General features: G+C 31.0%; 2 protein-coding genes across 2 annotated transcripts in view; both read left to right on the top strand.

Annotated features, from left to right (window-relative positions):
* Nucleotides 1–6002, top strand: part of LOC116770432 (uncharacterized) — a 31504-nt gene extending 25502 nt beyond the window's left edge. Inside the window, exons 11-16 of the mRNA XM_032661903.2 lie at nucleotides 156–245; nucleotides 1633–1756; nucleotides 2212–2300; nucleotides 2690–2819; nucleotides 3971–4062; nucleotides 5832–6002. Coding sequence (XP_032517794.1) covers nucleotides 156–245; nucleotides 1633–1756; nucleotides 2212–2300; nucleotides 2690–2819; nucleotides 3971–4062; nucleotides 5832–5987 — 681 coding nt within the window. The 3' untranslated portion in view covers nucleotides 5988–6002. The remainder of the gene's footprint in view (nucleotides 1–155; nucleotides 246–1632; nucleotides 1757–2211; nucleotides 2301–2689; nucleotides 2820–3970; nucleotides 4063–5831) is intronic.
* A 293-nt stretch (nucleotides 6003–6295) lies between these two features.
* On the top strand, nucleotides 6296–7453 carry LOC116770308 (uncharacterized). Its single transcript, XM_032661728.2, has 2 exons — nucleotides 6296–6645; nucleotides 6883–7453. Exons 1-2 carry the CDS (start codon nucleotides 6314–6316, stop codon nucleotides 6956–6958), a joined length of 408 nt encoding a protein of 135 aa, XP_032517619.2. The 5' UTR covers nucleotides 6296–6313; the 3' UTR covers nucleotides 6959–7453.
* Nucleotides 7454–17039: the final 9586 nt, after the last annotated feature.

Here is a 17039-nt window from a genome sequence, read left to right as displayed (position 1 = left end):
AATATCTTATAAATCGCTCATTCGAGCAAAGTACACTGAATAAGCACAATGAAATCGAGACCTCTTTACGGACGCAATCAAAACTAGTCGAATTTAAGATACTATTTAACTTTGTTTTTTATTATAACTAACGCTATCTATACATATGAACGTAGGTGCCCGCTGAATTCTTCGCGTCAGTGACCGTGTACTTCAGTGACATAGTTGGCTTCACAGCTATCGCTGCCGTGTCTACACCCTACCAGGTAAAGACGGTTTGTCTGCTTATGTGGAAATATACTTAGAAATACATTTTTATATAAATACCCTTTACATCACATACGGACATATATATTTTGTATCCATTATTAGTAAGTATACATACTTCTGCATAAAACTATTATCTCTAATTTATGACAAAAACTGAGCCATTAGTTTCTGCAATTAGTTATTACTCTGGTCTAAAAGGTTACGATTTGCTATTCAACTTGTTGTTTGATGACACTCGCTTCGACGGTATGCTTTTGACACTAAATCATAATAATCATGAAAACCGTTCTGTTGTGCAAACAATAATTACGCTGTCGAACCGATATGTGGCTCCGTAACAATAATAGTATAAATATTTACCACAGACACAATTCATTTCATTTAAAATATTTACTATTATTTTTTTCTTATGGAAAACTAGAAACAGAACAAAAAATTTAATCCTCTTCTTTTATTTTAGACACAATATCTGTTCCGAGACTTGAATCTATGTTTTTTTAAATAAACATTACCGATTACAATTATATATTTTTTAATGTCAACATTAATTCCTGATTTAAAAAGAATAAAAAAATGCAAAGATAGTAAAAATTTAAGAATATTTAGGAACTGCCGATATTATAACCATTTTGTCCGTCAGTTGTTTAAAGCCAGCAAATCACATGAGTAAGCTATAATAACGACAATTTATGCCTTATGTCACTGAGATTTCAATTTACCAATTGTAAAGCAATTTGCCACTTAATACGTGACATAGTCGTATACGTCATGAATGACAAGTTACGTCACGTCACGTCGATTAAATTTCAGTTGGCATTCAAAGTTTGAAATTAATAATGATAGTATCGTAATAATAGACACACTTAAGAGGCTTAAAACAGCTGAGCAGCAGACCCATTAAAACGAGAACTCAGGTATTGAAAGAAAGACAACTGTAGAAGGTACAATGTAAAAGAAATTAATTTAGGGCCGTTTTTCTCCGTTATAAGACTTCTAGGATATATACGTAGATCTTATAATTCATTCTCCTTTAGCCGATATACAATAATAACGGCATACCTATTTTTATGCTGAACTAAACCCCTTTATTTCAATAAAATTAACGTTTGAAATCATCTTTTTAATATTGGGATTAAATTTAAGTTTATAAAAAAACATTACAAAATGCAACATTAATATGAAGGAAAATAGATATTAGCTTTCAACTGCTTCGTCTCATCAGAACTATGTGTAATTTAACACAACTTTGTTACCCACCCACCACTGTTAGCTCGATGGATGGATGGTAGGTTACGCTGATTTTACTTCTGCGTCAATATTGTTTTAAACGATTTAATATTAAACTTAAATTTTACTTGCATAATATTATTATTTGTTATGAAGGTTATAAGCTTTTTGAACTCCGTGTACAAACTGTTCGATGAACGCATCGAGTGCTACGATGTTTACAAAATAGAAACAATTGGTGACTCCTACATGGTAGCGTCAGGACTTCCCGTCAGGAACGGTAATTATTTTCGTTGTTACGATGCATGTATACAAAACAAAATTGTTTTTAAATCGAATGATTCATATAACGAATTGGAAATTTATTTCGATCTATAAATCATACATACAATAGTTACTTGATGATTTTGTATGACAGAACAATATTTTATAACGGCAGCCCGCATGAAGGAAATTTATATAGAGAAATTCAGTAGACGGATTTGTATTGTGTAAAGAAAAGTCACACGAAATTATTAAACTTTATTATTAATTAAAATATATGAAATATTCACCAATCGTAGATGCAAATATTTTAACATTTACAGTTCCGATGCTTTTAAACTTTAAAATTATTATATCTGTTTATACAGTAAATCATTTTTAATGATCGTTTCAAGTAGAATTAAAATCATTCTATATTGACACGACCTTCTGATAACTTTTTCAGCAATTTAATACACAAATTTTATACAGGTAACAAACATGCAACAGAGATCGCCAGCATGGCTTTGGAACTGCTTGAGGCGACCTCTATCTGTCGTCTCCCTCACCGGCCCGATCAGGTACTAGGTAATATTCGTCTCAGTGTCTTTGCTTGCGCTTGCATGAATCCCTGTTTTGCTTTATGCTATTTATAATAATAAATTACAAATGACTTTGTCTTAATATTCGAATCCGTGTTAGCTTTACTTACTTTTCTTCCGCATTTATGATAATGTATCGCGATTTAAAGGATTTTGCTTGAAAACACTGTAAAGAAATTCTAATCAGGTTAACATGAACACATAAAAATATTCTCTGTTTGTCATTATCAACCTCAAACATTAGAACGGAATCTTCGAGTGGTTTTAAGTGTATAGGCCTTGAAGTGAAACTCACATCTTCATACTAAAGATTAAATATCAGGCACATCATTATTCTATGTAAAATTTTCATTATTCTAAACTTTCAGGCTCTTTGTATGCGGAGCGGTATCCACACGGGTCCTTGTGTAGCTGGGATCGTTGGCAGCAAAATGCCACGTTACTGTCTCTTCGGTGACACTATCAACACCGCCAGTAGAATGGAAAGCACAGGGGAGCGTGAGTTTTAATTAAATATATGATTAAAAACAGATTGGTAAATTATATTTAACATTTAACATAAATTCACTTGCACTAAGAAACCGCCAATATTCTATCGAATTGTATTTTTGGGTCTATACCAACAAGCTGTAGTCTGTCACATGATGGCACAAAATTTTTGTGAACAAACGTACAAGGATACACTTTTATAACCCAACTCTACTTTTGGCCCTGTCGATTAAAAATCATTCATCAAGTAAGAAATATACTCACTATCAGAATTCATATTCTTCAAGATATAAATTAATATAAGGCAAGTTTAAGGCATCTAAGCTTTTCGTACTAACTCATACAAATCACAATAATCTAACTTTCTTTTTGTTTGAAAAAATATACAAATTTTGAATAAATATATTCCATATTTATTCAATATTTATTCAAAATCTCAGTTAACATTATTTAAAATACCATTACCATACCAAATACCATTATTAAGCAAAACCTTTATAGTTGAAAAAAAGTCTAGTCCCTTTTTAAGTTCTTAATATTCTATTAAAAAAAAAATATCATCCTCAAAAAAATATTTCGTAAAAGCAAAAAACTATTTAAATATTTTTATAAAATATCAATTGAAGTGACCAAAAGATAAGGTTCTTTAAAATAATGTGCTTATTTACATACATACATACCTACATACATCAACAATACATACATCAACAATATGACCTAACTTAGGTCACTAGTGGAATAGATTAAAAAATTTGTTGGTTTAAAATGAAGCTATTCTATTCTAATTCAAATACAAGGAAGGAAAAATTATGTTACGTTATCGGTTTAAAATAATTATGTACATCGTAAGTTTTTACTTCCACAACGATTTGCATATATAAACAGCGAATGGGAAAAAGACGCGTCATCTAAAATTACGTGTTATACTTACGACAGAAAAGTTACCAGCCAACTATTTACTATAGCTATGCAAAGACTTTTTTTTTAATATATGCTTACATCAAATCCAAACCATACACTAAATTAGGTTACAACCACATAGACCACTAAAGATAATTATGTCTTTATAACTCAATATCACGAAACATGTTCTCGGCATTAACCTTACTACAGCCTATTGAGTATTTGGTTTGTAAATTATAAATGAGCATATTTTATAGCGATGAAAATTCAAATATCAGAAGACGTTAAGTTGGCGTTGGACAAAACTGGACTCTTCATCACGACACCTAGAGGAGTTGTTGACGTGAAGGTAATATAGACAAAAGGTTCTTTTTGATGGAAATTTGCATGTCCATATAAAATATTTATTCTTCATATCATATTATAACATTACTTCAACTCTCGATTTCAAGACTCGTTATTTCCTACACTGATAATACAATATCAGATGCATATTTATAAAACAATTTACCTAACAGTGTAAAAATATAAGTTAAACCTTGGTCTATTAGTAATTGGTTACATAACTATATTTATCTTTTAAAACTTCCATGCATCTTTTAAATTTAAATTCTTAATGAAAAATATATAATAATAAAAAATATGCCTGGCACTGACCACACTCAATATAATAAGATAATATGTAACTATAACAATATTACGTAAACAATGTTATAATAATTCAATGAGATGCTGCATTAGTCATCCGTTATTCAAAACGCTTCAATTGAGATGTGAATCACGTATTAATATCGTTGTTAGACAATTTTTTTATAAAATTTTTAATTATTCCACTCACCCGTCAGTGACTAAATGTATTTAATTACCAATATTGTAATATTTTTTCGTTGCAATATATTTATTGCTACATATCTTCATTTATTTTAATGTCTTTTTTCCACTCATAGCTCAATTCCAACGGATTTACAGTTTATGTTGTTAAGCAAGCTCTTTTACTCCTTTATGTCGACACTTTTATATGACATGTTTATCAAAAAGTCAAATATAAATTATAATATACAAAAATAGCTTCTAACATCTTGGTAAGACTCAAACGTTCAAGCATTATCTTATCTTTCGAGTTAAATACAAACTATGCTTCACTATTTCAATGTTTACATAAAAAAAGTTTTCGCCCAAAATTTTTTAGTCAATTTAATTTGTTTTTAGTATTAAGACATTTAAATGCTTATACTTAACTAAGTAGACATTACGTATAATTAACTCAAAAGAAAGTTTGACAATTTAAAAATAATCTCAAGAACAGTATTAAATAAAAAGGTTTTACGGCAGATTTTTATTACTATTTCAAATTAAATACAAATTATATATTTTGACAATAAAGAGCACAAATAAAACACACACACACATATATATATATATATATATTTGTGTTTTATTTATACTCTGTATATATATATATATATATATATATATATATAAACTTTTTTTCATCTCATATATATATATATATATATATATGAGATCAAAAAAAGTTTCAATTCGTTCATCCATCACGACATTATTTTAACAACATAAATATTACATAAACACAATATAAAGTTGTAACATGGCTTAAGCAACTGGGAATCCCGTCCCAGCGGCACAAACTTAACGCGCCGTTTGGTAATTCCCGTTATTTTTTACTTGTACTCTTTCATTCCATACTAACTCTAATCTATCTGCCTATCTAATGAAATTCAACAAAACCTTGAACTTTCTATTTAGTATACCAATGAGACCTCTTTTAAACGGTCTGACATAGTTATTTAATCATTTTTTTTTGTTTCTTAACCTAGTGATTCAGTATTATCCACGCATTCACAGTCCCATGATGTCACACGATTTGCATTTAACGGATTTCCCGTAAAAATGGTCTTCACGTGTATCATGATACGTTGCGTAACATGATTTAATAATTTTAATTAAATCATCATGATATTATAACTACGAAAGTATTAAAAATATTTCATTATTTTTTTTTTATTAAATTCACTGAATAGAGCAACCTTAAAAAATCTCTTTTGTATTTTATTGAACAGTATTTGTTTAAATTGGTTAAAATATGTTATTATCCAGGGCAAAGGTGAAATGACGACCTACTGGTTGAATGGAAGGACTGGCCCGTCTCCAGTCCGGCCTCCTGCTTCCTCGTTGGACTGTACTCCAAGCTTTCTCACCCGCATCCACTCACAGCGCCGCAGTTCACCTCGATACCAACCCAACCAGAGCTAGAACACACTTTAGACGTTTTCATAGATTTTTACTATTCAAATATAGTTATATGTGTCCTTTCTTGTTTTATTAATACTTTTACTTTATTAAATTAAGAATACATTTAAAATTCCTTGCAGTATTAATATTCTTTACATTTATTTATTAAAATTTTTAAGAAAACGAAATTCATAGTTATATTTAATATTTTTAGTAAATAGACTTAATATGATATACAATAAGAATTCTATTCCCGATATAATTCAGGTAAAATGTCAAATATATTGCGTAAAGCCTATAGGTCTATAACTATTTAATAGGGAAAAATGTGTAAGCCAAATCTGTCAATGAATCACGCAGCATATAAAAGTATACTCGCAAACTTTGTCTCGTCAGTCGCTCAACAGAACCACAGAATGAAGTCCGTATTTTTAATATCCGTCACAGTAATTGTGATCGCATTGTACATAGAAAATGCAACTAGTATGCCCTTTAGTACGATCGGGAAAAAGTCACTCGTAACTAATACGGGTGGTGGTAATGTGAATCGTGAAGTGATTTCAAATATAATGGATCCCCCATTAACGAGTGTTGAAGAATATCGAACGAAACGAGAAATTATGAATAAAATTGGATGCCCTAAGAACATGGTCAGAATTATCACATGTGTTCCTAAGAGGTAAGCGATATTTATATGTGTACTTATCCACTCTCAATTAATTAATCCTTAAAATGATACCATTGAACAAATATTAATGATTAGATTATGTTGTTACCAACTTAATACAGATTTAATACAATATTCTCTTTGAACTAACTGTAATGAACTATACAATATTACACTAATAAAAATAATAGTCCACTCATCATTCTAGGTCACTTGAGTTTTAATTAAAATGTTGCGTTTGTTTTACAGAAATGTGAGACACGAAAAGAGAAAAAAATCTAAACATGGACACAAAACCAAAAGGGCGCATAGAAGTAGAGCATAATTATTGAATTGCGTGTTACGATATGAAGGATGGGTTAATGACCCCAACCACAAGACATTACATACTCAGTCATTCATAGTTTTTAGTTGTTCATTCATAAAACACGAATTGTGGAAAAAAAAATTATGAAATAATATGAAAGTGAGAGCCTTAAAGACGTTTCATAGTATTATATAAATTATTGAGTTAAAAATAAGTGTACTGAATTTAGTCAAAAATATGATTAGATTGATTTAAATGGTTAATGTAAGCAGAAACAAATGTAAAAAAGATATTTATTCGAGTGTTATGTGTAGTATTAGCTAGGAAGCGTCTAGTTAAAGTATTTATTTTAAACTTTATAGTGAGACCAGAGCTTTAATTTTCGTAAGTCTAATTTAATTTCGTATTTAATTATTTTGTGTGTTTGTATTTATTTCGATGGTTCAGTGATGTTCATTTTATTTTTAGTTTTTTTATATGATGCGAAATAAAAAGAGCAAAAGACGTTTTGTATGTTTTTAATATAAACATTTTTTTTTAAGATTTTTGTTTCTTTTTATATAAAAATCAGCATAACATGCAGCAAATCTCTTGAGATCCGAAGCTCGTTCAATTAATAGAATATAGATATTTGTAAGAAAGGTAACTTATTGATCTATAACCAGTCTTATAGCTTTAATAAAAAGCTAGTTATACATGTTTCTAAAATAATTTTCAAATATATCCTAACCGATGATATTGTAATTTTTATTTCTAACAAAATATTGAACACACATTTTACTGGCTGAAGTGATAGATTTGATATATTAAACGAAGAGACGAACAAGGAATGGGTTCCCTAAAATATTTCTAATTGTGTCCCACGGGATTTTAGAGCTTATTTCCAGACAATAATAAACAAAATATTTGCAATATTATCAAAAAAGGTAATAATGTCTCATAATTATTGATACCGTGCCTATTAAAAAATAATATACTTAGAATACACATTATTAATCAATAGCGTAAATAATATTTTTGTATATTATTCAATTTCCGATAGTCTTTATTTATGACCTACCTGCGACCGTAAATATCGTACTTCCTAACATTTCTATACTTATCTATAGTGAGTATCGTATTTGTATTAAAATAATTTATCAAATGAACGTTATAGATAACACGATCGTAATTTTACTTGTCTATATCTCTATATAATGGAAAAATACGTGTACTATAGATTTTCTAACTTAAGCTTACAGTTGATCCAGTGGAGAGATTCCGAGATAATTACGTATTCATTTTCAAGATTTCATGTCAACGTATTGAAAACTCGATTTGGAAATCTCTCAGAATGATCTCTGAATCGTTACATACAAATCGATTTTTTTATGTTTAATAATTTTCAATCTCACATACAGGAAATAACTACAGCACCAGAATCTAGATACAACAGGGTTTTGAACAGACACACTCGCAGTTCATTATAAGCAGAACGGAATTTAAACTAACTTAATAATTTACAGTGATAAAACTGAACTGACTATGTTTTAAGAGTGTATTAGGCACGAGATTCCGTTATTTCTGATTGATTTAAATTGTTCTTAGTAATGAACGTGAGAATATAATCGATTCAAAGCGACAAATCGGCGTCTTTAAGTCAATAAAGGTTGTGAAAAATAATCACTGCTAACTAACTATAGCTGGTTTTCTTGGAAGTTATGTTAATTAATATAATTTGCAAGATATATAACAATATATTTCTATTTGTATGAAGGACGACTTGCTTTTAATATATAGGATTTAATATATAATATACAGGATTAAAATTAGTGGCTTGCTTTGTATTTAATTTCAGAGAGCTAAAAACAATCTAAACAAAAAAGACTTCTTAAACAGGAAGATAAAATATTTCCAATTAAAATACTTTTGTTACAAGTTAAATGTTTTTGTGAAATTTCACGAAACTATTTACTTTAGAAACATTTGTATTTCAGTGATTTCCAGATAACCAGCAATTTATAAACGGTCTGATAGTTGATACCTTTTTAATTAATACATCCAGTGCTAACGGATCATTTGATAATTTTTAACCTACCTCATATCATTTTATTAAAAAAATTTCAAGTCATAATATATAATCCATTTTTGACGCAATTTCTTAAAACCTATTGATGGGTTTTCTCGACATGATTGTAATCAAATTATGTTTGGCCCTAGTTTTTTCCAAAATTTATTCTGTCAAAACGTGGACAATGTAATGGTCAGGTCTTTGAAATTATAGTACTGTCCAAGGATGACAAATATTAGACAAAGGGATAAATAACAAAAGAAAAAACGGACGCCTTTAATTTTTTATTTATATTTAAAAATTGCTTCAAAATCAGAATCTACATAACTCGACACATTTTATCAAACTTGTTACTTTCGTGCGCGAATTTTTTTTGTGACAAAAGAATAACGCATTATTGTTTTGTCGAAATGTTTACTGTAATGAATCAAGAATGTTTTTTTATATGACACAGAGAGAGTGACGCACTGACGTTAAAATTCCACAAACTTAAAGGACGCATCATAACTATTCTTTACCATACTTTATACGACGTGTAATATTAAGGGCCTTGAAGGAATAGAAGCAATATTATATGGGGTTTAAAAATCTATGACAACGCTATGCATTTACTGACTACACCAGAAGAATCTATACCCTATTGTAACTAATAAGATAGTTACTTAAACATCATTTTTAATTGAATTACATTTTGCGGATAACTACGCTTTTTTATTGTTTTATATCTACATGTTCTTGACGTTTCGGTTTCTTTGATCACGGTCAGACGAGATGAAAGTGTCTCGTCTTTACTCTCATTTCAAAACTTAGTTTCATTTACTGTACATTATACATGTAATTAATTATTTAGACATCAATTTCGAACCTGAAATTACACATTAAAATCATTAAAAATATTTAATTTAATTCAGGTATAAATATATTTGAAAATGTTTAACACCTTTAAGGCCTATATTGAAAACTTAAAATAAATATGACGCAACTTAGTGTATATTGTTACAAGATAACTAAGGCTGTTTTGCCATTGGTCGAAGTGCGGCTAGACGTTGCCAATAGAATGGCATAAAGCAGAAATACTCGAAAGTATGAAAGATCATAGGCCACAGCAGTACTGTTTTACCGACACATCATAATGTGATGTAAAGATGTATTATATTACTGCACCTAGTAATGAGTAACATTGGCAGTACATTGACTCTTATTATTATAATTTTTCAAAAAACTAATTTTATTAAATTAAAAATTATATTGTAGATATTATATTTTCTTTTACATATAGTCCAGCATCATCAGCTAGTATAACGAGATTTCAATAATTTTCGATGACCACATCGAGTGATGAAAGGCGTTGGCCGTCAAATTATGAACTAAATTATTTTGTTGTTTTAGTTACATTTCCTCGAAAATTTTATTATCTAAATGTTTACTATCAAGTCTTTTCCCTTCTCGATACCTAAGAAATTTAGATCTAGGTCTCAAATAATAATAAGTCCAAGTGAAAAAGGTCCACCACTACATTATTTTAACATTTATTAGATCACAAATCATTCGGTCGGCATTCTTGTTCGAGCAGCCGAGGAGACCATACAACTAGAAGTGCTGTTGGTTGCTTCTCTGAGATACTTGTAATATTACTATCAATAAGTAAGTGATTTGATATCATGTTAATCTCATATTTTTATATGTAAAATCTCTGTGCAAAGGCAATAAACACTTTGAATGTTTATTATCAAATACATTTGTTTGAATTTACTGAAATCCTCTCCTTCTGAACTTGCTAAATAACTATATATATCTATATCTGTATACAGAAATACGACTTACGAGTAGTTACGTAAGTCTTATGAATGACCAAGTTATTCCTCCAGTTATTAAACTATAAATAAATTAATACGTCACTATTACGAGGCTGTTGGTACGTCACTGCTTACATGTCATGATTTATAAATTCTATTTACGGGAGAAGTGTTGTCGAATTCATCATTTAAGAAAGTATACTATATGAAAATCTAAGGTTTTTGATTCATTACATAGTAATCAATATGTTCAGTGGAATTAAGAAACTATTTAATTATAAATCTATATATAGAAGGAATAAAATATTAAATGTTCTATTGTATACATTCAATTCTGTTTTCATTTTATATTGACTATGATGATAATTACACAATATTAGAAAGGCAGTGTCCAAGATGAGTCGTAGCAAATAGCTGATTGGCTCGCTCTATCAGCAGTCAATATTAGTTCTATGCATAATTATGTGATTATACGTTATACAGGCCACTTAACCTGTAGATTATAAAATTTTAGTAACAAATAAACCATTGCAACGCCTACGCGCATATTACCGCACATTCTGAATTGAGCCTTATCGCCTTGAATAATTGATTCAAAACGAGTCGGATATATATCGCCGGTCGGCCAGTGTACTCGCGTCGAGAACACACCACCTGTGTGATAAGGATAATCGGAAGTAAAATTAATTTTTTAAAGAGCAAATTTATTGTGATTCGAGTTAAAAAATAGTGATTGAGATTAGAAATAACGATGGGAGAGCTTCTAGCGTCTCAAAGCGAGTTAGTGGAAAGGCTGAAAAATGCTGAAAGAAACTTTAAAAATCACCAAAGGATCGTATTAAAAATCATATTAAGAAACGAGGTTAGAAACATTATAAGAACCGTGGAAAGAATTTTAAAAGGGCAACAAGAATGATATGTAATAAGAACGATATATTGTAAGGATAATGTATATAAACCGTTTAAAGAGTTATACACACAATACAAGTCGTCTTTAAAGGCGGCTTTTCAATTATTTGTATATATATCGAATATTCATACGTCGACGCCCAAATACGATCTACAAACTTCTTCTAATACTGAAGTAAAATTACTCGCATACAAATATCCACTTTTTTCTGGAACTGTGACGAGTGGCAGACCTTTTACGATTTATTTTGTGCTCTCATTCACAATAGAAAATCATTGTCACCTGCTTTAAAGTTACAATATCTAAAAAATAATATGTTGGGAGAAGCTGAGATATTATTATGCAATTTTTCTGCAACAAATGCAAATTATGACAAGGCGTGGAACGAACTACAAGCGCTCTTTGATAATAAGCGATACAATTGTAACGAGATTTTGAGAACGTTATCCAGCCAAAAAACTATACAAGCAACTTTGCTACTTCTAGAACAATTAGTGGACACAACATCGACCTGTTTAAAATCTTTGAAGAATATGGATATGAATACGGAGACCTGTTTGGATATGTTCATATACTATCTAATAATTTCTAAAAAGGACACCGAACTGTGAAACTGTGGGAACAACAATTAAGTATGAGTAATGACGTCATATCCACGTGGCCGCAATTATATGATTTTTTGAAGGCGAGATTCCGATCTCTAGAAATGATAGACAGCCTTAAACCAAAATTGGCACAATCCAAACCTATATAGTCCAACCCAAAATGTTTCATTCAAATATTACTAAAGCTGTATAGAAACAAGAAATAAAATGTTTACTATGTAATGGGAAGCATTATATTTCTCAGTGTAAGACGTTCAGTGACATGTCTTGTAAGGAGAGGCAGGAGTTTGTTCAGCGGAGCACACTGTGTTTCAATTGTGTGGCACCTTCACATTCGTGGGTCAAATATCGTCAGTCATCGTGTAGCCGGCGGTGCGGGCGGCGCCATAATTCACTTTTGCCTTTCTATAGGGAACACCATATGCATCAGCCTGAGCAGCCTATTGAGAAAAGTGGCACCATCTACAGGTACGGTGACTAAACTGGGAAGAGTTAAGTCTAATCTTATGTAAAGTGACACACATATTGTGGCCAATTTCTCACGAGAGAATATGAAACGAAACAATGTCCTTTTAGCAACTGCACAATTTTTAGTATATAATAAAAATGGTTGTTAATATGTTACAAGAGGTTTGTTAGATCAGGGATCAGAGGCATCCTTTGTGACAGAGGCGATAGTTAAGTTAATCTTAAATGTAAATCAGTAAGTGGTTGGGTATGAGGTGTGGGAGAAGGACAAATGAAACTCAAACTCATGGTTTCATTAATAATGAGACCGCGCCATAATCCCAGTAGATCAGCATAAGTCGATGCGTATGTATTACGAACGTTAACAATTTTGTTACCAGCCGCTATTGTATGTATTCCCCACAAGTCTGACTTATTAAACATGGAGTTAGCGGATTCATGTTTTGATACACCAGGTAAAATAGATATTTTACTTGGTGAGGAGATATACAGCCAAATTTTATTAAAAGGTATTCGTAAATATCCACAAGGCAATTTATAAGCACAAAATACGGTTTTAGGTTGGGTTTTGTCTGGACGAATAGCGCAAGACACCTCTTCTAATAGAGGAAACGTCACCAGCTATCACGTTCAACACAGTGAAGATGAGCCGCTTTTGGGAAGTAGAAAATGAGCCAAATACCATACAAAAAAGAATGTCATGTAAAGTAGATTCTATGGATATCAACAACTCTAGAGCAAGGTATTTACCTCATTATGAAGTAACGAGAGAAGATAAAGATACTACAAAATTTCGAATAGTCTTCGTCGCCTCATGCAGATGTGTTTTTGAATGATGAGCTTCTTATACGTCCTAAATTGAAGCAGAACTTGCGGCACTTACTCATGAGATGTAGAATTTATAAAATTTGTATTACTGCTGATATAGTTAAAATGTCGAGAATGGTACGAGAGGCAAAAGAAGATACATACTATCAGAGAATTTTATGGAGGTTCAATGAGCATGAGCCCATAAGACACTATAAACTTTTAACATTGACATTCGGAACGGCATGCGTGCCATACCTAGTGGTGAGTTTATTGTAAAGACTAGCTGAAGATGAAGAAATGAACCATCCAGTGGCAGCAAGCATAACGAAAACCAATTATTACATCGACGATTTAATGACTAATTATGAAACTGAACTTCAGGCTCGGACTACATACAATGAGATGAATAAACTTACGAATTTAGGAAGGTTGAAATTACAAAAAGGAGTAGTAATAACGAGAACGTCCTGAAATACATCGAGGAAAACAAACGCATCGATGATGAACTTCCTCTTAAGGTCAACAGCGTAGTAAAGGTGTTAGGAGTAGTCTGGAACCGATTAACGGACAATTTTGAATACGTCATCACAATGCCGGAAATAAAGCAAATAGTAACCAAAGAAAACACCTTCTGGGATGGATAGCTCCTGTTATTGTTATGCAAAAATTATTATTCAAAAATTATGGAAAACTGGATTAGGGTGGGATGAAGCTATAAATGGAGAATTACTAGAGGAATGGTTACATTATAGGCAAAATTTGATTAACATTAAACACGTCAACATTCCGAGATGGATGGGATTCTCATCCACTTCTAAATCTGAGTTTTGAATTTTGCCTGATAAGAATCATCTTAGCAAACTGATAATTCCAGAGGCCCATCAAAAGACAATTCATGGCAGGTCACAGATAAAGTTGACTTATTTGCGGTCAAAGTACTGGATATTACGAGCTAAAGATGAAACAAAAAAAAATATTTTTGTGAGTTTATAACTTGTATTCGATATTCTAACAAATTAACTCACAGCTAATGAGTCAACTGCCGCAGATCAGAATTAAACCAAACAGACCTTTTAGATCTTCAGGCGTGGAATGCGGAGGTCCAATCATCAGTACATTTTTACCCGGTAGAGTATCTAAGTCGTATAAGGGTTATATATGCCTATTTGTGTATGGTAAGTAAGATCATACACTTGGAAGCGGTCACAGATTTGACGGCTAAGGGATCAATACCAGCGTTCCGGAGATTTACTGCGAGACGAGACCATTGCCAAGACATCTATAGTGACGATGGCACCAATTTCATAGGTGCTGATAAACTTTTAAGAGATACATATGTTCAAATCATCTATGTCAAACTAAATAGCCACCTTGTTAACGTTAGAGCGAATATTACGAATTTGCGAATCTTACAAATATTAATAATCGTTACCAATGGAACACCAAAACAGTTGAGCCCGAAATCGATGATATAGTTATTTTACGAGAGGACAATATGCCACCTTTAATCGGTAAAATTGTAGCTAAACTTGCTGGCCCTGATAAAATCACTAGAGTTGTATCCGTCAAATGTAAAAACGGTATATTAAAGAGGCCTGTCAGCAAAATGATAGTCATTACCAAATAACATGTATTCTATGTACTTAATTTATTTTAATTTTTCATTTCAACCGTGCTGCAGTACGATGGGTTATTTTTTTTTAATTTACGAACATCTTGTTATACTTATGTATGTGAGTTATACAGTTGATTGCTATGTCACGTTACTTCGGCATTAACCATTGTTATAATTAATATTGTGAGAAAAAGCCGTTTTCTTTGGCGGGCCGAACGTTTAAGATGAGATGTAGCAAATAGCTGATTGCCTCGACCTATCAGCAGTCAATATTAGTTCTATTCATAATTATGTGGGTACATGTTATGCAGTCCACTTAACCTGTAAATTATTAAATTTAATAACAAATAAACCATTACAATGCTCACACGTCTCTTCATTACGCATATTTCCGCACGTACTAAATTGAACCTTATCGCCCTGAACAAGTAGTGAACATAAATTAAATAACACATGAAAAATTCTTTAAACTATACATATAGGTTGTTTCTTGCTTGAAGTTAACTTGTTTTCTTTGTCACATCTCACAGTTACTAAAAAATTCAACTCATAAAACGATCTACTTTAAGCGTCTTTGATTAAATTATAAACATTATATATTTTCCATTTATAATGTATGTTTTAGAACCATAAAATCAATAAGAAAGAATAACTAACTTACATAAAAAGACCAAATTGTTGATAATAATATTTTAAGAAAGATCTCGTTACATAAAATATTATAAATTTAACATAAAAACAAAAAAAAAATTGTCATATTAACAGTTGAATAATTTGTTCATTTATGGAAATAATTGCTCGTTTTATTTGCAAACATTAATACAATTGTTCTTGAAATATATATTTATTTAATATTTACTAGTGTATTGTAAATGAGAGTGTGACTGTTTTTATCTGTATGTGGCGCTTTCATGTAAAAACTTGTTGAAATTTGTTACGCAAGTGACCTACTGATAAAATATTAAATGTCATAATGTGGTTTTAAGGAGACGAAAATTTCTCAGGATTCACCGTGCGAGTACCGAGGCCATCGCGTTGCAGGGGGTTTCAACAGTGACTGGGACTTGAAAACCAGGTATAGGTTTAAGGGGTCCCTATCTAACGTGCGTCAAACGCTCACCTCCACCGTCCAAGCTCCTTTGCTTTAGTAGGTTTTAGAGAGATTTAACTGTAACACCTCTCGCTCCCACTTCTACCACGTACAAATGATGAACTTGTGCCGCGTACCGCGATATGGTAGTTTCCATAGTAATATATTGTGATCGTTTCATAACTTTGAACCAAGGGACCAAATACTAAAACTATCCTGATTTATGGAGTAATTACAAAATGTTTTACTGAAGTTAATTTGTGTAAGAAACTTGTCAATTTCCGGACCGTTCATAATTAGAGATACACGCGTTGTAGGTGAGAAAATATCCTAAAGTGTGCTCACCCGATAGGCAGACACGTGAGGGCAAACGTGCCACACCCATGAGGATATTGAATTTGTGCCACTGCAAAATCATTACTTTTCATTACAGTTTAATTAAAACTTTTTATTCGTTCATCAAAGTTGTTCGTAAAATAAAATAATAGTTTGATGTTTTTGTATAAGGTTATTAAATATTTTTCTTTCAGTCGTATTATTTATGATTATTTCATAAATTAAAAATATGTCGTTAGATTTAAATTAAGTTACAAGTAATCACTTCATTATTATTTTTAACCAATTTTTCATATTCGTTATGGTAATTTTTTTCTATAACAATTTCAGAACAATTTAAAGAAAGTAATTAGTATTTTGTAAATCTATTTATACTTTGTTTACTCCCTGAACTTAAACGAAGCTTACAGTTATAAAGA

The sequence above is a fragment of the Danaus plexippus genome (assembly GCF_018135715.1).
Source record: "Danaus plexippus chromosome 13 unlocalized genomic scaffold, MEX_DaPlex mxdp_15, whole genome shotgun sequence".
Lineage (NCBI taxonomy): Eukaryota > Metazoa > Arthropoda > Insecta > Lepidoptera > Nymphalidae > Danaus > Danaus plexippus.
This window is presented reverse-complemented; position numbering and strand designations above follow the sequence as displayed.